Raw genomic sequence first — 21,837 nt, forward strand, 5'->3', positions numbered from 1 at the left:
CCATTTTCATTTACCAACTTAGGGTGTCATAAAATAGGTAAGAACCGAATAGAAAGGAATGGAACCCACATTTAATTAAGTCAGTGGTAACCTCCATAAAAGAAAGTTACCTTGGGCTGGGCGGTGGTGGCGCACTCCTTTTAATCCCAGCACTCGGGAGGCAGAGCCAGGCGGATCTCTGTGAGTTCGAGGCCAGCCTGGGCTACCAAGTGAGTTCCAGGAAAGGCGCAAAGCTACACAGAGAAACCCTGTCTCGAAAAACAAAACAAAACAAAACAAAACAAAACAAACAAACAAACAAAAAAAGAAAGTTACCTTGTTCAGTAGGGCTGTTTAGCCAGGAAATTCTTAAACAGTGTGCCAGAAACTGCCAATGGCTAAAGAAAAACTAACGAGGACACGGTTTCTCTTCATGAAAGCTAGTGATCTCTGAGGCAGGTAAATACAGATGCTTGTACTGCACAGCTCAATGCAAACTCCTGAGACACAGCAGGCCTCAGCAGAATGCTGCCATTGGCAACATTCTAAAACTTGGCCTTCTTCAACACAGGCATCCTCCCACGCCCATCCATTTAGTCGGCACTGACTAAGGTATGGTCCGGTGTCAGCCGGTCATGACACCACCAGGGGCTGGAAATGAGAAAGTGAGTAGAGAGGGGGGAAGCCCCTCCCCTCAGAGTTTAGAATCTGGTCTATGGCTACTCCAGTTCAAGGGAACAGTTCAGCTGTCCTAGAAGACAAGTCCTTCACTTGCTCTAAGATGAACAACTACTTTTTGTGTTATTCAAGGCTCTCAGATTTGAAATTCAGTATTTTGTAGTATGCCTATCCTATCTAAAAAAAAAAAAAAAGAAACACAGCTAGGGGCAGTTTTTTTTTTTTTTCCTTTTTTGGTAATACACCTTACACATACAATGATGAATGCTAAACACTGACTAGCCATCAGGATTTCCAACAGTTAAGACCAATGGTCAACGTCTAGACACATGCCAGAGACTATCAAACTGTATTCCTGTGACTAGAAGAGGGACATTTTCAGTTGCGTCAAGAGAGCAACTGGATGAGATTAAGAGGGAACAATTGAGAAGTTGCTAATGGTGAGCTACGATAAGAGAGGGGAGGAGGCCTTTTCTCCTTCCTGCACCAGCCAACAGTGATGTCCGAGTTACAGTCTACAGCTGCTGAGTCTTTTTACATTAACTGTGTCAAGGGATTACAAAAAGCTAGGCTAAGTGGGGAAAATCCTTCAGCTTGGCTATTAATCTGAAAAGGTATTTCAATGACTAACAGATGTGAAATTAAGTGATCACATTTGTAGTCTGAACTCTTCACAGTAGGAGTCGCTTGGGGAAGGTGTGTACCTATGACAGTGTTCTGTTTCCTGCATCCTGCTATTACTCCTAAAGTGGCCTAGAGAGCCTGCATACACAGAGTTGGAGTTGATGCCTTCCTGGCAAATGAAAGTAAGCTGAATGCATCACTAGGGTGTGGGTACAGTCGAAGTAGCACTGGCCCCATGTGCAAATCACAGCTTTAAGAGCCTTGGAGAGAGCCAGGTGTGAGTGTGGGACACAATAATGGATTCTTTTTCCTTCAGAACGCTCCAATCTTTGCTCCTGAAAATGAATCAGGAAATATTTTGCAGGACTGCCATGGCAGTTGAGACCCAACAGAGTAAATTCATTCTGCACAATATTTATCTGTCAATTCACTAATTTGATTGGTTCAATTATTTTCTCATTATCAAAAATTGAACAAAATTCAGAGCTACAAGCAACCAAGATACCTATCCCCGCCCCCACCCCCTGCACTTGGAGCAAAAATAAGGATCCATTTGTTTTTATTTTCTTCCACTGGGCAAGAACTGTTTGAATTTATTCAACTAATTTTTAGGTTCGTCAGCACACACACACCGAGGCAGAGAATGTGGTTGTGGCTCACACAGAAGGCTCTCAAGCAGTCCTTATTGACTGGAAGATAAATGAGGATATTGAAAGGTGACAATAACTTTCTAAACATGTGGGTATGAAACTAGCAAATGTTAACTTGCCTAACTCATTCCAAATGGATGGTGAAATAAATTCCTGTGGTGATATATTTGTAAACTAAGAAATAAAGTTTGCCTGAAGGTCAAAGGACAGAGCCAGCCACAGAGTTAGCCATAGAGGTCAGGCAGTAGTGGCACACACCTTTAACCCTTGCACTCAGGAGGCAGAGACAGAGAGATCCCTTTGGATTTCTTTGAGTTCAAGGCCACAATGGGCTACACGAGATTAATATAGTCTAAAAGAGAAACAGAGTCAGGCAGTGGTGGCACACATCTTTAACTCCAGCACTTGGGATCACACACCTTTAATCCCAGCACTAGGAAGGTTGAGACAGGAAGTGATATGGCTGGGCAGAAAAAGGAATATAAGGAGGAGACAGGAACTGACTCTTTCAGGCTGAGGAGCTGGTGAGGTAAGAGGTGTTGGTTGTGGCTTGCTCTACTTCTCAGATCTTTCAGCTTTCACCCTGATTATCTGGCTTGAGGTTTTTATTATAAAACCATCAGGATTCGTACAACAAATTCCATGATCCAATTTCCCACAACCCCTGCCTAGTAATTTCGAGAACATCATTCAGCAATGTTGGTCTAAGGGTAGCCAAGGATAGACAGGTAGGAATAAAGTGATTTATGGCATGTACCTACAAGGACTTCAAGAGCAGTCCTTTTCTTTGTTGTCCCTACTCCTTTAGGAAGAGTCAGCATCTGTGGAAGAACTCCAGGTACGGCCATCACTGTCAGTTTCACAAGAACACAACGAAACAGGAGAACAAGCTATTTTAAGAGACGAGAAAAGAGAAAAGGGCCACATCCTTCCACAACTGCACAGAAGAACAGAGACTCTGCTATGGGATGATGGCATTGTTGAGTAGAAATCACAGGGCTCTCTGCTAAGTCAGAGGACTCAAACACTGCCCATGTCAGCCCTACCACATGTTCAGAGTAGATGGGAAAAGTATGGTAACAACAGCTGTAATGCTCAAGAGCTCAGCAGCTCAGCGACTGCCCCCAGGAGTTTCTACAGCAACAGCTGACCGACACAGAAGCAGAAAAGGGAGGCAGATGATAGGGCAAGAGCAGTGTAGGCCAAACCCAAGGCATGAGCCTGCTCTAGAAGCAGGAGAAGACAGCATTCATGGAATTTCAGTGAAGTTCAGCATGTGCAAGTCAAAACAGCTACAGATGAAACTAAGGAGGATTTTAGTGACTCTGGGGTAACTGTAACCTAGAAACTGTGCAAAGAGGTGCTCAGTATCTCCGTAAAGCAGGAGAGTAAGAGCCATTAGTGCCAGTATCTTATCCCCGTCACTACTGCCTTTGACAACTGTCTGTGGACCCCCTCAGTACCCACAGTCACTGGCAGGAACCATCCATCTACTGACTTCTCATTTTCTCCACCTGTGATAAGCCAGGAAGCTATACCAAGAATCCCAAGGGTTGGTGTTCTAAATTAGGTCCTTCCCTTCTGTCTGACTTCTACAGCTGGATTTCCTTCTCTTACCTTAACTACAAACACGATCTGAGAATTATTGAATTGAAAGAAAACTAACTGATGCAAAAACGTAGAATTTTAATTTTGTTGACTGAAAAGAACTTCCACTACAAATCTGGACTTTACTAAACAGATTAAAGTGACACATTTAAAGGTGACACTATTTTGGTATATTTAGGCAATCACTTTTCAAGTGACTGACTTAGTCAGAGGCAACCTGAAATGGAATATGAAAGAATGCTCTAGTCAACTCATGGAAGAGCTTATCAGCAATCTCATTTACCCTGTCCTGCATTCCCCACAGATGAATTCTGCCTTAGTTTCAAGCTGCCTGGCAAAAATCGAGCGTAGACTTTTGAATTTCTATGCTAAGCGACTTTCATGTTCACTAACTATTTGCTAAGCTGAGGAGGGGAAGCAGAGAACATGACCATGACACAATATCTGAACTGGATCAACTGATCACCAAGGCTGCCACCTTTACTTACATACTCTCCATAGGTCTCCTGTGTTGGGGGTGGCGGTGGAGGTCTGTATCCAGTTGGGGGGACACCTCTTGCTCTGGGAGTGAGAAGTCCTCTTCCCCGGCTCACTGGCCCTCGGGTGGAAAGGACCCCTCGAGGAGTCGGTGTCCCGCGTGGTACCCCAACTGCAACAGGCCTGGCTGTGACTCCTCCTCTTCCCCTGTAAGCAAGAGGGTCAAATTAGCAGGATCTGTCATATTTTCTAATGTGTTATTCCTCACACACATTGGTATCTCAAGACAAATCACTGTTCCATACTTCTGTAAAATGTAATAAGGACAACACAGACAAATCAATCACAGCAAACAAACATGTCTCTGGGCAGCTAGCACAATACAATGTGGGAATATCCAAGGCAGACTTAATTTCTTCACTGTAGTCACAGTGGGAAGTTCTGACCTCTGGGAGGCCATGTGAATGATTCCATTCCAGAATGACAGCAAGTGTGATTCCAACACCTGCGTGGGCCCTATCTTGTTCATCTATGGACAAGAAATCTGAGACTTGGAGAGATCTTAAACTTGCCTGCAAACACGCAGAACAAAGACGGGATTCAAAAATGTATGTCACAGACCCACCCGCCACCCACACACAATAGGCATAAAGGAACAGAAGCAGGTATCCACGAGGGGTCAGCCACGAGGGGTCAGCACCTTCTAGGTCAGCCCTCCAGAGCAGCCTGCAAATGTGAAGTAAAAGCCTAAAACTAAGGTGTGCTGCCTGGAGTGCACACCCCCCCTCCATCTATGCTGCTCTCCAAGTCTCTCCTCTGGGGTCTCCTGGATCACCACTGGGGTCAGGCAGCACACAGGAAGACTACGGGTAAAGAATACGCTTAGTTCTTTTCTTTGCAATGAAAATGGAAAACTTTTATTACAATGTTATTACTGGGTGATTTAACTTCAGATCCTTATCCTGAAGTAGTAATGGTAAGGTAATGCTAGAAGATTCTAGAAACCAATCTGTTCTACTCTGAGATTCCAAGTGGCCCCACAAGGCACATGCCCTGTAAACTTACTCATGCAATTAGGTAAGAAATAATGTGAACAAGAGAGAGTTTTAGGTGGTCACTGCTAAGAGATTACCATTATGCCTTCTACTAGGGACATGGGGGCTTTTATGAATTTACCATGCTAATGGGGAATAAATAAGGAAGATATAGATATGATAAATTCAGTTTGATAGACACAAGTAACTAAGACAACGTGATAAGAACCAAGGTCTGGGAAAGCTACCCAAAGATCCTGTAATACCATTAAAATTATACTGCAGCACAGGAAGTTTTTAAAAAACGGTTTGTAGCTTTTGGAACATGGTCTCACAATTAGCCCTGGCTGGCATAGAACCTACTATATAGACCAGCCAGGCTTCTGAGATTACAAGCTGGAGACCTTGATCTCATGCAAGACTAGACAGTGCTAGGTCCCAGGGACTGTGCTCTCTGCAGCTTTGAATCATGACTTCTCTCATGTTTACACATCGTGTATCCAGTACCCAGGCTTTCCTCATCACTTGCCATCAAGACAACTCAAGATAAATTTGAGTCTCAACATCAACAGGGAATAGCTTTAAATAATCATGTTTCACATGTGCAGAGGAAAGGATTTCTCCAACTATTATATTCGAGAATAAAGAAAGCATCTCTCTTGCTTACCTCTTGGTAGCATTTCCACCTTCATGGAAAGAGCCCCAAATTATAATTATAATTATAAATTTAAGGAATACTAAGTTTTCACACACTGACACTGGGCATGCTCCATCATGAAACTCTCCAGTCAGTGGAGACCCATTTGGAGCTACTATTTGACCATGTTCTATATAAGAGCCATTAGGTAACATGATGAATTTGGTTATATACTTGTATACATAAAATAAATACCAGAACATGTGCTTTTGTGTAGTAAATTTACTTGAATAAGGTTATGTATCTGTCATTGAAATGAACATTTATAGACTTATATTCCAATATGGTGATACCTATTTCTGTATCCACAGGTGGTCAGGCATTACTAAATGATGGCTAGTCACAGGAATCCATTAGATGTGGTCCATGTACACTTGCATAAACTATAGAGAACAGAACTTTCTACACACTTAGTGTACACTGCTGTGTATGTTCTGCTTTTACAGGACAGGCAGCACAATAGCTTGTTTATATGACTGTTACCATGGTTATCACATCACTAGGCTATAGGAATTTGTTTTAGCTGCACTATAATCTAGTAAGACCAATCTCACATGTTGCAGGACAGCATCTAGCTATCTATATCACTAAAAGAAAGCCTGACAGCACAGGAATGTCCATTCTGGGAGGCTGTTTCTTGTCTGTCCATATATTTCAGTCCACAAAGGGAAGTCTATATCTGCAAGAGTGTAACACTCAGCCCAGAACACAAGACCTGTCCCCCACACATGGCAACAGACAGCAGAAAGTGGTAATGAACAGACATGACAAGTTGGAAGACTTTCAAAAACATCTAATGAACATTCTGTTTTACATGTGACATAGTTTGGGGAAACGTGTAAGCTCCCATCACATGAAGATAAAACTAGCATAGCAACTGTAGTAGGCTGAATAATGTCATGCCAACCACTATTCTGCTGTCTGGATCATGGGAACCTCTGCAGGTCATGTTAATTATGGGAAAAGGCCTGATGGAATCTTCAGATGGAATGATGACATCAGATCACCTAAGCAGGCTGTCCATACAGTTGTACAACCTTTAGAAGAGGGAGAAGGAAGAGGGAGAGACTGTGTGAAGATGGGTGGAGGGATGAGTGATGGGCCACAGATCATAAAACCCTGCAGTCACCAGGAATAGCAGCGACAAAGAAAGGATTTACTCCTTCCCAAAACCTCACCCTTGGCTTAATGACACTGAATTTGGACATCTGGCTTCTGTTTCTGTGAGAAACAGAAACAAAAAACAAAAACAAGAAAATTCTACCTAAAAGATACCAGATTTGTGGCAATTAGTCATGGCAGCTACAAGTAATTATTTCAAGCAAGACAAAAAGTAGAAATGAACATCCCCATTTACTGAGTATCCACACAGTGACTCACAAACTTATCCACAGCAACCCTTAGCTCTTTCTTTTTTTTCTGGGAGGAACCGTGGTGCCTATGGCCAGGCCTGGCCTACAGCACAGTAGCACAAATAGTTACTGACCAGCACACTCAAAGGAGGTAACTTTCCTCCTCAAATGTACTTAAAGATACAAAATAAATGCTATTTTAAATTCCATCACATAGTGTATCTGAAAAATAAATGTCTACATAGTTACCAGCTTCACAGAAAAGTTGGAATTAGTAGCTGGGGCTAGTGGTGTAAGCTGTCATCCTAGAACTCAGGTGACACAGGAAATCACTGTTTCCAAAAACACTTTCATAACAAAAAGTTTTATCTCCGCCGCTGCCCCCCCCCCCCCGCCCCCGATTATTTTTGTTTGTTTTGGTTTTTCAAGACAGGGTTTCTCTGTGTAGTTTTGGTGCCTGTCCTGGATCTCACTCTGTAGACCAGGCTGGCCTTGAACTCACAGAGATCTGCCTGGCTCTGCCTCCCAGTGCTGGGATTAAAGGTGTGTGCCAACCCCGCACGGTTTCTCCCCTGATTTTAAGATAGCCATCTCATTTTTTTTTATTTCCTTGAAACATTTTTTTTCCCTATTATAAACTAACCGTCAGTTCAGAGACAGAAATAAAAACTCTGTGTCCACATGCTAGCTCAGTAGTTTTCAGCAGCCCCAGGTCATGGAGAATGGACACAAGGCAGAGGCATTCACAGGCCTCTCAGTGCCTGACACTATGCTCAGCACTGGTGGGGAACAGCCTAGTATGGAGCAGTCAGTACATGCACAGGGTATCCTCTCATGGTGCCAATGCTACATACTGACTTAAAAACAAGCTCCATCTCAGGGAATTATAGAATCCGTGCTGGGAAGAATAACAGCATGCCAACAACTACCAGGTAGGAAGTAGTACAGGATGTATGTAAGCACAGGTTCAACTTTCTCACACCAAAGTCAGTCAGTCTCCTGACCATGACATCACAATGTCTGAATGCAGGTTTGTACAGATATACTGACAACTATTTCCATCTATTAATGACAGCAATGTTCAAACTGTTGCCATGGCAAGCCAATCTAAAACAAAAAAGTAATTATACCAACCTGGTTATTGCTGGTGTTGTTACACCTCTTGTACGCAAAGTGGATTTCCCTCGAACCACAGGGACATCTGCATTTTCTGAACCTCCATTCAAATATGTTAATTCCTGGAGCTGTGCTTGCCTGATTTCATCATTATAATCCTGCACAGGAAAGATATTGAAAATATGAAAACACTTAGAATATAAAGCAAGCATTTTTTAGAGAAAATGAGGTCAGGAAAGCAGTTAAAATACAAATTTATTGAAATAAAATGAATTTTCAAAATAGAAAACCACAGGTTTTTGCCCCCCTGACTAAAATAATAGGTAAGCTAATGTCTCTCCTTTTCTTATACATAATTTCCAGTTGAGATATCTGTAATGATACAAGGGCACATAGCTGTGACTTGGACATTGCTAATCACAGCTCCATTCACTCATTAACTACTGAGTATCTACATATCATCGAGTAACAGAAAAGCCCGAGGGAGCTAGTCACAGCACATCCATATCAGGCAGAGAGCAATGAACATATGCATACACGCATGCTTAACTTTTTTCACACTTATAAACTCCAGGATCCCTGCCTAGGGAATCATCCCACACACAGTAGGTGGGTCTTCCCACCTCAGTGAACTAAGATTATGAAAATAATCCTAGCATAGACATGTTCAGAGGCCCATATCAGAGGAAATTTTAAATGATCACTAACCATTATGCTGCACAAACAAGGAAATTCCAGATTTATATTCTGATTAAGTAATCTGATTCCTGCAGATTTGTACTTTTTTCACAAGGCAGCAATGCCCACACATTAAACTCTGAAACTGAGACTCCACCCTGCTTTCTTCCTCTCTGTAACCCTCCACAGCAGATTACCTCCATTTGGTAATCAACAAAGACACAGAATAAATAGATTCAACTGTTTCATCACTGCTTTATAATAGTTACAAAGAGGAAAGTCTAGCTTAGCCGTCTAGCAGCCAAAGGAACTTCTTTACAGGAGGGCCCATCTGAGGAAGGGAGACCAGGTCATCAGAGGGGTGGCTCAAAGTTCCACACAGAAGGAGATAAAAAAGACTCAGAGTACTTAATTCCAGTAAACAGAGACACTAGCTAAGGCAGATGGGGCCATTGAGTTCAAGACCAGCCTAGGTTATACTACACGGTGAGTTCCAAGACAGCCTGGAACACAAGTAAGAGTATCACAAAAATGAATAAATAAATAATAAACCAAAAAAGGTACTATATGGACAAATTATAAAGACAATAAGGGGTCTTAAACAGAAAGCAAAAACCAAATCACATAAAGCCATGTGTCACTTTAAAGGTAACTTTAAAAAATTAGACTGAAGGTTGCTGAGACAATTTAGCAATTTTTAGGGAGTAAACTACACATTTAGGTTTATGTCCTGGAGAGGACAAACTTTCACATTGTAAAGGAGACAGAAGAATGAGAAAGATCCAGAGTGTCAGGGGAGTGCAGCCACACAAAGCCTGTGTTGCTTTAGTCTCACAGCCCAGGGGGAAGTCTGGGGACTGGCTAACAGGAAGGCCACCCTCTGACCAGATGGGATGGAGGGAGAAGGTGGACATGGGATTCAACTCAGTAGTGAGGCAGGGGAAAGGGTGGGCAGGGCTGGCAGGCAGAGAGGATGAATAGAAGGAGAAACCTGGGAGGAGGAGGAGCAAAAGAAGAAGGAAGACTCTGGGGGCCAGCTACACAGCTACACAGCTACACAGCAAGCCACATAGTAGAAGTAAGATTTACAGAAGAGAACAGGAAAAGCCCAGAGGCAAAAGGTAGACGGGATAAGTTAAGAAAAGCTGGCAAGCAGCAAGCCAAGCTAAGGCCGGGCTTTCATAATTAAAAAAAGAGCAGAAACAACCAACCACACTCATTGACACAAGGTTTCACATGTTCAGAGGCACCAGGGGGGACTTCAAACTGGAAAACCACGAGCACACGTCAGTATGGACAGGGAATTGACGTGTGTCCTGACGTATTTATAACCTGAATTAAAAATCTGAAACCAACAGTGCACTTACAACTAAAACCATGTCTTCCTGGCTTTTCCCAAGTATCAAGCAAAAAAACTGGTAGGTACTGTGGAATAAGAGGAACCCCTTGAGCACTGTCAAGAAGAGAGCTGCAACAGACCCTCGGAAGGAAGGCACACACACACAGGGAATGAAAACCGCTGCTGGTGGCAGACTGGAGGACCACACACATAGATCCTCTCCCAGGCCTATCTGTGCCCCACTGCGGTTATCTGTATCTTCCCATTGTTCTGAACCGTCTAAAATAAGACTGCTAATACCTTATCAGCCATTTTATCAGCTAAAAACGTGTGAAGGTTAATAAACAATTTGCAGAGCACATTCTAAATAAAATGTGCAAGAAAAATGCTAATACTTGCCCTGTGGAAAATTGTTGGGAGGTGTGACAGTTGTAGATGGCTAAAAATAGATTTGAAAAAATAGATTTGATTAAAAGATCGTGGCTGAAGTACTGTTTAGACATCTGTAAAAGTCAAGTTAAAATCTTACTGCCCTAAGAAAGATTAGATGTTTATAATACAGGCCACTTTAAATATCAGGTTTGCAAAACTATTTGAAAATACACAGATACTAAATGACTGGGGGTAGGGCCATGTGTTAAGGCAATTTAGGAAAGATTTAGTTGGTTTACACTTGTAATATCAGATGGGCAGGTGTGATACATCATAGGTACAGCTAAGCCATACATGATGGTTTATGGACTCACAACTTTAACTCTCCAGGTGAAAAATAAAACTATTGAAACATCTACACTATTATCAACAGTTAGAATTGGAAAGGGGATTAGAATTGTAGTACTCCTTCTCTCTCTCTCCCCCCCCATCTCCCCCTCACTCTGTGTGTGTGTGTATGTGTGTGTGTGTGTACGCACATGCATGTGCACTCATATGTGTACATGACTTTTCTACCTAGTGAATTCCGTCTGTTATGTGAGCCTGAAGAATGTGGGAAAAGTTTTTAAGTGACTCATTAAAAGTCATGCTAAAGCACTGACTGGTGGACTGCCTCAGAAGATAAAGGTGCTTGCCGTCAGGAATGAGGACCCGAGTTCAATCTCTGGTACCCCAACACGGTGGAAGGAAAGAGCCAACTCTTGCAAGTTGTCCTATGATATTCACAAGCAAAAGCACGCACACGCACACTTTAAAAAAGAAAATGAAAAATCATAACAGTAAAAACTAACATTGGAATTTAATATCTTCTCTAACAAAAAATTACTATTCATAATTATTTGCCAAAATACCACAGTATTTATGTTCAAGGCTTTCCTGGGATCAGTGCTGACACTGTAACTATGGGAAATAACTTTAACTCTCATTATTTGAAGACCAGCTAAATAAACTCTGGAGTGTGCACACAATATTACGCAGATACAAAAAATAGGATCATGAAACTTCACATATGCTCACAGGAACAAATGTACAAAATCGGATAAATTTTAAGAAACAAAAAATAATGAGTTGAGATGGTATACTTTGGATAACTGAGGAAAATGTCTTTATGAAGAACAATGAAAGGAAAATTGTTTAAAGACACCATCTAAGGAGTCTGAGAATGGATTCAAGTCTTACAATAAAATGAAAATAGAGTAAAATCACTCATGAAAAATTACTAAATTGTAGAGTCTGTGGTGCTCTTGCCTGGGGATGCCATCCCTCCGTCTCTTTGGCCCGAGTATGAAAAACCCATGGCTCTGCGGAGGAGATGCCTCACTTATTCTGGAATAGAGGGTGAAGCACCCATGCCAGCAGCAACATGTCCACTGCAGTAAAAATGTCAACAGGAAATGAGAGAGGAAGAACAACCAATCAGCAAGCCTGATACCTCAACCTCCAGAGAGGCAAGCGACACACTGGCTCAAGAGAGGGGAACGAACTGGGGCTCCGAAGTGGGCCAGGCAAGACCTTGATCAGCTCCCATGCACACCTGCCTGACAGTGAGTCTGTGCAGGGGAGACACCAAAGAACGCCAGCAGGAAGGAATGAAATGCAAGGTAGACATGAAAATGGCCGCTCTGGACTCCATGCTGCACAGCAACAGGGAAATCATATTACACAGGGCTCTGAGCACACAGTCCTGGGCCAGTCACTGGTGACAACTAAGACCTGTGGACACAGCATGCTCTCTTCTAGAAGGACAGAAAACAATAAAAGCAAGAGAGGAAGACATAAACACACCCAGAAAGGCACAGAGCCCGTGGATTATAAGAGAAATGGAAGCCAGAACACCAGCAGCTTCCTTGGAAGCAAGGAACACAAAATTCAGATTTGCTTCAGTGCACTATCTAAACTCTAGCATGTTCAAACACAACAGATAAAGAGACATGCAGGAAAAAATGTGAACACTTCTTGTAGAGGAAAAGCAGGCAAAGGCAACTGTGTTGAAGATGAGCCACATATTATACTTGTAAAAGAAGAGATGGAAAAGTCAAATGACTGCTGTGTAAAGTCCCCAGAGAAGTTCCACAGCAGAATTGAGACGGTAGAACTAGGGAACCTGAAAACAGGCCATGTCCACTACCCCACATGAGAAACAGAGAAAGGAAGAAGAAAACTAGCCTACAGCTACAGGACAGGTGGGGGCACTCCAACATGGACTTACGAGTAGGTCATTCAGGGTGGAGGGCAGGGAAGAGAAAGAAGAACACAGAGAAACAATAACTGAAAACACCCCACATGTAAAGAAAAAATATAAACTTACAGATCTACAAAGTTTACCCATCAAAATAATGACAGACATGTGACAGCATATTGATCAAAACCAAACTCTAGACACAGTAAAAGAACAAAGTGTCATGGACAGAAACAAAGTGACTCCTAGACTCATTACAAGTAAGGGGCCACAGGTCAGACAGAGATATGGCCAAATAACTGTGGGCACAAACTGCCAACCAAGATGTATAAAGTCTACTCTTCACCATGTAAGTCAAGTAAATTCACTCCCAGAAAATCAAAATGGAAGCAGGTCTACGTTGTGTGATATTCTGATTGCATCCTGACCATAAAACTTGCTTTGAAACAGAGGGCACAGCTAGCCACTAGCTGACAAAAACCAACCAGAGAGATTTTGGAGGACTGAGGACAGATAAAGAGGTAGGAAGTAGTAAAGCAGGACTTAGACAGATCTCAGTCCTTTTGGATGGAGAATGGAAGAGATAGGAGGTCACCTGTTGATGTCACTTCTCTGATCATTTAGGTTCATACCTGGGTATTTGATAAAAAATAATTAGATAAATGCATTATCTGGCGCAAACATTGGGCACCTATATCCACATAAGACCTGAAATGGAGCCAAACCTGGCTTCCTAGTCTTCCATCTCTTATGCCAGCCGAATACAAAGACACATTTTCCGGCACCTGCCTGCACGATGGAGCTAACCAACAATGACCGTGTGCTAGCACCATTCACTAAGCCGAACTGTGTCAACAGTTGACATAACAGTTTAAAATTCATCTAATGCAATAAAAAAAAAAATACAGATGGCCAATGAAGACAGATTCAGATGTAAAAACAACAACAACAACAAAAAGCCTCTGAATGGGTTACAATGTGTTTAAAAATATATATAGCCTTGGGAGAGAAAAGAAAGGTATACAGTCATAGATTTAAAAATAGTTTAAAAATAATAAAGTCCTTAAAGAAACAGTAAAGTAAAATAAAAATTAAAAAAAGTAATAAGTCACATAAGGACAGAAAATACACAGAGTCTGGATCCTAAATGTTATTGTGCTGTCTTTAGATTTTCTGATTGCTAATAAAGAAATGACAGCTACTAAGACACAATGGATTATAAAAACTGCTGGATTAAACCAACCTATACCTTTAAAACATGTCTTGACTTCAAAATGAAAGTCAAAAGATATGTTACTTTAGGAAAGAGGTTATGCTTTTATTTTTATAGGAAATAAAAGCCTGTGGATTCATTACAGGTTGATACTGATCAGGTTTGATCAAGAAAGACCCCCCCCCCCGAAAATCCTGGCTACAAACAACAACAGCCAAAAAAAAAACTACAAAACATGTAACATTATGTTTTACCTGCTCAAACATTAAAAAAAAAAAATCACATTTGGCTAACTTGTGTACAACACACAGTCTATACTTGTATTAATACAGACACGCATTTTAGCTTTAAAAGTTAAGGTATTCTCAAAACATGGAGACCAGGTACCAATGAAAAAGATGGCCCAGGTGATCCAGCATCTCAAAATGCCTCTGTTATGGTCTCTTCAGAGTTCTGCATCCAAAATAACTTCAAGGCTACCGGCTCAGATGGTCCAGCCTCACAAACTACTCCAGCCAGGACTTTAGATAAGCCTTGCACTTTTCCATTGCACAGAGATTAGACAACAAATAATACAACCAACTCTTCCAGGGCTTAAACATTATCCCAGTTTCCCAAGGGTCTGCTAAAGATTTCAGCACCCAAAGACAACAGGAAGTAGTCTAAAATACAATGCTCACTTTCCCAAGAGATGGGCTATGGGTAGGTTTTAGTTATTCAATGAAATTATAGATATTTGTCATTGTTTAGGGGGCTTGGTTACAAGTTGTTATTGGTCACAGTTAAAAAAAAGAGCTAAACAACACAGTTAAATTCAAGTATCTCTTTCTAAAAGAAAAAAGAGGATATGATATCAGAATGAGAGAAAAAAGGATAGATTATTGAATCTACTTTAATGCAAAAAACAACAATCAATCTCAGAATATTTTATACTGGTATAGATTTTGGTGTATTGATACAAATTTAAAGTTAATTTTTGTTGTACTGTACATCTGTTTCTACTCTTTTGGGGGTGTTGTGTTTATCCAGTTCATTTAAAAATGCAATGTACAGTTAAGAAATAGAGATTAATAGTCATCTATAATAGTCAAACTTATAGTCATGTATGTTTTCAAGGTCATACACAGATATATTTAGATAGATAGATGGTCTTCAAATACTTCAAAGCCCTACAGAATATGCCATTTAATATGTTTAATAACCTAAGGCTTTTTGTGGCAGTGAGACATGTCTGCTCCTAATAGTACCAATTTGCTTCAAAAGAAGATAATGGGCATCAAAGAACCTCTGTATGCAGTTTATTTTATGGCAAAAGCTAGCCATCTGGACAAAAAAAACAACCCTTGCTTTGATTGCTGACAGTATGCTGTCCAAACTGGACCAGCAGGATGCAAAAAAAAAAAGCAACTGCCTAACTTTGCCAAGAAAAGGTAGGACAGTTCTTCAAAATTCCCTGCTTCACAGGAAAGTCTTTCAGATATGCTAGGCCTGTAGGCCAAAGTTGTACACCCCAACATTACATAAGAACCTAGGGTAACTGTCCAGGCAGCCAGTTGTTTCTGTCATCTCTTAATTTTATAAGTCGATTGCTCTGTACTTCCTGTTTACTCAGATAATATTATATCCTTCTCAGGTCTTTGAGGGGGTTGAAGACTAGATAGTTACAGTTGCAGTTCTCCCTAATCATGGTAGAAAGTGAATCAGTTACGAAACTCTGGACTTTTCAGGAGATGACAGCTGATGGACTATTTTCTCTATTTTGCCAAATACAAATAGACTGGATATTATAACTATAATTCTTACTTGATAACTGTTTTTTGTATATAATTTTAGTATGTTAAAATTAAAACCATCCTTTTTTAATTAGATAAAAAGGTGGAAATGCTGTAGAATAATCCTTCTGTACACTGTAAAGACATGCTGCTCTCATTGTTAATAAAAAGCTGATTGGCCAATGGCTAACCAGAATTTTCAGGGCAGAGAGAATGCTGGGAAGAAGGGTAGAGTCAGAGAAGAAGTCATGGGAAGCAGAGTGAGCAGGATGGGAAGTACATGGATGAGGTAAACGAGCCTCCAGGCAGCACATAGATAAATAGAAATGGGTTAATTTAAATTTTAAGAGCTAGCTAAAAACAAGCCTAAGTTATTGGCCAAGCATCTATAATTAATAATAAGTTTCTGTGTGGTTATTTCAGGAGTGGCTGGCAGAATGGAAAATTCCACCTACAGGTCTACATTATAAGAAAGACTAAAGTTAGCTCTTCAAAACTCAAAAGAAAGAGTACTGTGGGGCAGCTCCATTACACAGAGAGCAACATCGGAAACAAGTGTAAAAAATTTAATAAGCCAGTCTCTTGGGGTTACTGATGTGTAACATTAACAAACTAACAGTAAACCACATCTTGCAACAAGTGAAGAGAGCAGTATATGAAGACAGACTGAATGCAAACTTGGTTGTATAGATCAACTGATGTGATATGCTACTATCAGTGGAATAAAGGAGGAAAAACTACAGGATCATCTGACCTCAGCAGCAGTAGGAAGACAGAAGACTGGGGAGCGGAGGTGACATACAAAGAAGACAAAAGACACCAAGGAAAACATCACAGGCACCCAGAATGCCAGGTGTGGTATTTAGTAAGAGTGTGATAGGTATGTCACAGAACTCTAGTAATTCGGTTAACTAGAATTTTATTTAATCACCCTCTATGTTTTAATGCCTCTATTTCTTAAAAAAAAAAAAAAAATCACTCTCTTAGAAACAGTAAAAAGATCCAGCAAAGTTAAAGAGCAAAATCAATATGAAGAAAATCAATTGTACCTATAAATAAATATTTTATTCACAACAGTATCATAAAACATAAAATATTTGGAAATGAGGCTGGAGAGACGGCTCATTAGTTTGAGAATGTGTTGTTCTTGCAAAGGACCAGGGTTCGATTCCCAGCACCCACACAAGAGTTCCAGAGGATCCCACACCCTCTTATGGCCTCTGTGGGCATTGCACACATGTGGCACACAGAGACATATGCAGGCAAAACACTCATACACATAAAATGAAAACAAGGCCTTTTTAAAAAAATATTTGGACACAGTTTTTACAAAATAAGTCAAGCTGGACCCTGAAGAAACATAAAATACTTTTGAGTTATTAAAGAATATTGTTTTTGAAAATGAGAAGTACTTTATATTCACAGAAAAGATACAAAATTAAAATGAACTCCAAACTCATCTACAGATTCAACAAAACATCTAGCAGAATCTTTGCTGAATATTCCAGAAGTAGGAAGCTGATACTAAAGCAAACATGCAGAGGAGCCCAGACGACTCTGAGAAAGGAAAACAGAGCAGGGCACCTGCCACACCTGCACTGGGCAGAGGACACTACTTAGGGCAGAAAGTCAGAGGTTTGGGGAAAGCCTGGCCCAACTTCAAAGTTCATGGAAAGGATGAAGGAGAAGTATGCAACTGGATTGGTTCAGGCTTCCTATAAATCAGTGGGGCAGAACTGAGAATCCCAAACAGACTGGAGCTAGGCAATTCAACAGGGGGACAACACAAACAGTCAAGGTTAGAATCCAATCTCATGTCATACACAAAAATGAACACAAAGGGACTTAAATGGAAGAATCTTATGAGTGTATGTAGGTCAGGCTGGACTTTAACAGAGATCTTCCTGCCACCCAAGTGAAGAGTTTCAAGGGGTACACCATCCCCCCTGGCAAAAAGATCCTTAAATCAAAGAATACTATTAAACATGTATAAAGTGACAGCAGGAGACATTGGTAACTTTGGTTTAGATGGAGAGTTTTTTTAGCCAGTCCAGATTCCGGGTTAGAAAAATAAGACCCTATCTCCCGAGGAAGACTATAAAGGCCATGAGATGTACAAACGTAGCCATCTATGGAAGAAGGAATCTTCCCATGTGCCATAATTGCAGTTTTAGTCATCTAGGTGAATATACGGTTCCCAATGACCTCTCTGTCAAACTACAAACTGGAGAGGGAAGGAACTGTCATTGTTGTTTATAAGTGTCTACCCCACAATGAGTACTGTTCTTACACTAAAGGAGGCTGAGGGTGTAGCTCAGTGGTATGACCTATTGACTGAAATCCAGACTTAAAATGTACTTCAATATAAATACAATGGTTTCTTGATAACAGATATGAACATAATCCACACTGTACATAAGTCAATCTTCCAACAGAGTCCAGGACTTCGAAGGACAGTCTCACTGCAGACAGATGTCTGGCAGATGTGCCAGCTTCTCTGAAACAACTGTCTATAGAGCCAAAACATTTAGCTTATCATGAACACGCCAAGGGGTGGGGGCTCTTTCATCCTTAGCACATAAACACTTAAATTAACTTTCAGAACGAAGGTAGGGATATATTCCCTTTAAATCATCACTTTTGTGGCAATGCCTGGCTTCTGAAAGGTGACAGGTGACCCCCTTACAGAGCACACTCCTGAAAGTCCTTGTGCTCTGAGCCTCTGAGTATCACAGGCATATCTGCACACTATACTCAACCATCCACTGGGGTTTCGATTTTCCCCTAAACTACACATTCCCCAAGGACACGGGGCTGCTTTTATTTAAGTCTGCATGTCCCACTCCAATCACAGGCCCGGCCCATGGAGGACATTAATGACTAAGGAACATAATGGAATTTATGTCGCATTTTCAGGATCACAGAAAAACTTATCTTGGAGTCCCAAAATCTGAATTAGTGATTCTGCTCTTCCAATAGTTTAGTCTTATAAACTTGGTGGCAGTATTTAATCTGCCTAAAATTTCACTGCTTTAAAAAGAAGTACTGTGAGGTCCACAATGCAGGCCAAACAGGAAGCTCTTAACAGGGACAGCTACACAAATGACAACTGGGAATCAGATCATGGAGGCTTTGGGAAAGACACAACCTTAAGATACAAGTCAATGATCAGTGAAAAGTACTGACAGGGATCAGGAACTTCTTGATCTCTTCCAAGGCGTGCCCCATCCGGGCATAAGCTTCTGCTGGGGGCGCGAACACTTCAATGAGCACATGCAGGTCGTCATTGAGGTGGAAGTATTTTGCCTCTCCACTTTTCCTCAGCTCTTCCTCCTAAAGAAGAAAATCACGTTTAAAATGTGACATTTGGAAACAGGAAAGTATCAAAGCAAATTATTACCCCAAATGTATTTGACATGATTGTTATGGAAGACTCCACAGTAAACCCAGGATGGTTTTAAACTACACATTTGATCCTATTGTTCCCAGGTTCTCAGGAACCCTGGACAGGCATTCTATCCTAGTGGGATACAGTCTCCCCTGTCCTGATGCTGCCCCTAAGCCATCATCTGCCCTTGGTCACATGCTGACTCCTGTCTGCTCCAACCTGTCCCATTATCTACCCTAACTATGCACAAAACTCCATTCTTCTACTTGGCCAAGTGCTCAGCTCACTCCTGCACTATCGATGCTCGCTGTTTCTGGGACGCTGACACCAAGCTTCACCACAATTCAAAACATCCAAAAATGTTTCAAGTCCACTTCTTTTTTTTTTTTGGTTTTCCTACATTAGCAGGAGACTGCTAGAGAGCAGACCCTGTATGCCCATCTTGCCTGATGATGTGTGAAGTGCTGGATTATGGTTTTTGTTTCTATCTCAGAGTTCAGCTGGATCGTGAAGGAGGTCTTGTGACTAGTCACTGTGCAATCCTGAGTGAGTTCCAAAAAGCTGTTTCATGGCTTCCTAATGAAGGGAAGAGTGCTGTCTGGGGAAGGATGCAGATTTGACTTTGGGCAGGTCCCTTTATCTCATCAGGAAGGATTTTAACCTGGGAAGGCACCAGTGCAGGGTTATCTCCTGGGCCTGCTGAAGTCAGACTCCTCCGAAGAGTGTTCAGCGTGCCATCTAGAGCAGGACACACCTCTAACATAGATGATGCGGGCAGAATGGACAGAGTAATGACTGACACCAACTGCAGGCCCGACAGACCGCAGTACCACTGCAAGTACAGAAGGCAGCCACTGGCAGCTATCAGCACGGCTGTAGCTTATCGGTGTAGCAAACAGATGAACATAATGAGTTCTTGTTAAATATGCTAGAGTAGTAAACACTGTTAGAACTTAATGTGATTTTTTTTTCAAATCAGAGTTTTAAAACTAAGTAGGGGCTATCTCTCTAGAAACAAACATGATTAACTGAGAATGTATGCAGGCTAAAGTTAAACTACTAAAAGGATCAACTGCAATCAATGTCCAAGCATTCCAGCAGGGAAGAGCTGGCTACAGGCCAGCAAATGGGATACTGATGGTGCATACCGCAAGAGAAACCTGTTACTTAAACTGTCACCTGTGGTTGCTTTCGGTTTAACTGACAGACCACGTGGCGGAGGAAGCGAGCATGACAAGGAGGAAGAGAAAGCTGCTAGGGTGGAGTGAAGAGGGAGCTTTGAAAAGGAATAGAGCATAGAGCTTGCTAAGGATGGGGTCCTGGGTGTCCCTCACAAGTCCAGTCCCCGGAAAGGTGACTTGGAGGCAAGATCGGCACATCACTGGTGGTGTGCCTTGGAAGAAGCAGTAGGTACCAGTCCTATCCTCTCTCGTGCTTGCTGGCCATGAGTGAGTGCTTTTGCTGTTCTATACTCCAGACTCTGATGTGTTGTCTTACTACAGATCCACAAGCAATGTGGTCAATCCATCATAGGGTAGTACCCCAAAAGTGTGGGCCAAAGTAAGCCCTTCCTCTTTTGTAAGCTGGTTATTTCAAGTATTTGCTACTGTGATAGAAAGCTAACACAGAAGAGCCAGAAGTTCCCCTGCAGATTTTAGTGCATGTAGCCAAAGAAGGGTACTAGATTCAACACAAAGATACACAGTTCAGTCTCTTTATGAGATTTGGGTTGACGTTTGTGTGAATACTTAAGAAAACCAAAGAACTGTATTGGCACCATTTGGGCAAATATTCAAATAATTCTTTTTTTTAAAGATTTATTTATTTATTATATATACAATGTTCTGTCTATATGTATGCCTGAGCACCATAAGAGGGCACCAGATTGCCAGGTGGTGGTGCTGCACGCCTTTAATCCCAGCACTCAGGAGGCAGAGGCAAGTGGATCTCTGTGAGTTCGAGGCCAGCCTGGGCTACAGAGTGAGTTCCAGGAAAGGTACAAAGCTACACAGAGAAACCCTGTCTCGAAAAACAAAACAAAACAAAAAAAAAAGAGGGCACCAGATCTCATTATAGATGGTTGTGAGCCACCAAGGGACTGCTGGGAATTGAACTCATGACCTCTGCAAGAGCAGTCAGTGCTCTTAACCTCTAAGCCATCTCTCCAGCCCAATGCAAATAATTCTACATACCCAAATGCCAAAACAAAACTGAGTCTTTCACATCCAGGATGTCTCTCTAGTTAGCATCTTCACTGCCTGAACCACTGAGACAGCTCCTGGAAAGGAGACCTTAGTTGTCATGGTTATTTCTCCCACTTGCTACCTCCTGGCCCATGCTCACACTCCTGCTTGCTCCCTGATTCTAGAAGAACAGGGTATAGGCATACAATAGTCACACCCCTTGTCTTCCCAGGATCCAGAATATTTTTCTAGAGGGATGGTATAATGAGAAGAAATCTCTGAAGAGATTGAGAATTAGCAGAGCTGACTCTACACTGCTCTCCTTAGGGCCAACAAGCGGAGTAGGGCTCATGAAATCAAGGGACACAGACTTCTGGGTCTATTCCACTGACAGCGGTTGGGTGGAGTGCGAACTGTACAATATATTCTCTTCCTCTC

At 41.6% G+C, this 21,837-nt stretch overlaps 1 protein-coding gene across 12 annotated transcripts in view; it reads right to left on the reverse strand.

Annotated features, from left to right (window-relative positions):
- The window catches only part of Khdrbs3 (KH RNA binding domain containing, signal transduction associated 3), a 166,806-nt gene that overhangs the window by 69,689 nt on the left and 75,280 nt on the right, over positions 1-21,837 (reverse strand). For all 12 annotated transcript variants that reach the window (XR_009375436.1, XM_059246922.1, XM_059246923.1 and 9 more), the window contains exons 4-6: positions 19,015-19,161; positions 8,234-8,373; positions 4,028-4,223 (exon numbers count right to left, since the gene is read on the reverse strand). Coding sequence is in view for 11 of the 12 variants with exons in the window: in XM_059246922.1 (XP_059102905.1) it covers positions 4,028-4,223; positions 8,234-8,373; positions 19,015-19,161 (483 nt within the window). In the remaining variant the exon portion in view is untranslated. The remainder of the gene's footprint in view (positions 1-4,027; positions 4,224-8,233; positions 8,374-19,014; positions 19,162-21,837) is intronic.

Source organism: Peromyscus eremicus, chromosome 20 (genome assembly GCF_949786415.1).
Source record: "Peromyscus eremicus chromosome 20, PerEre_H2_v1, whole genome shotgun sequence".
Lineage (NCBI taxonomy): Eukaryota > Metazoa > Chordata > Mammalia > Rodentia > Cricetidae > Peromyscus > Peromyscus eremicus.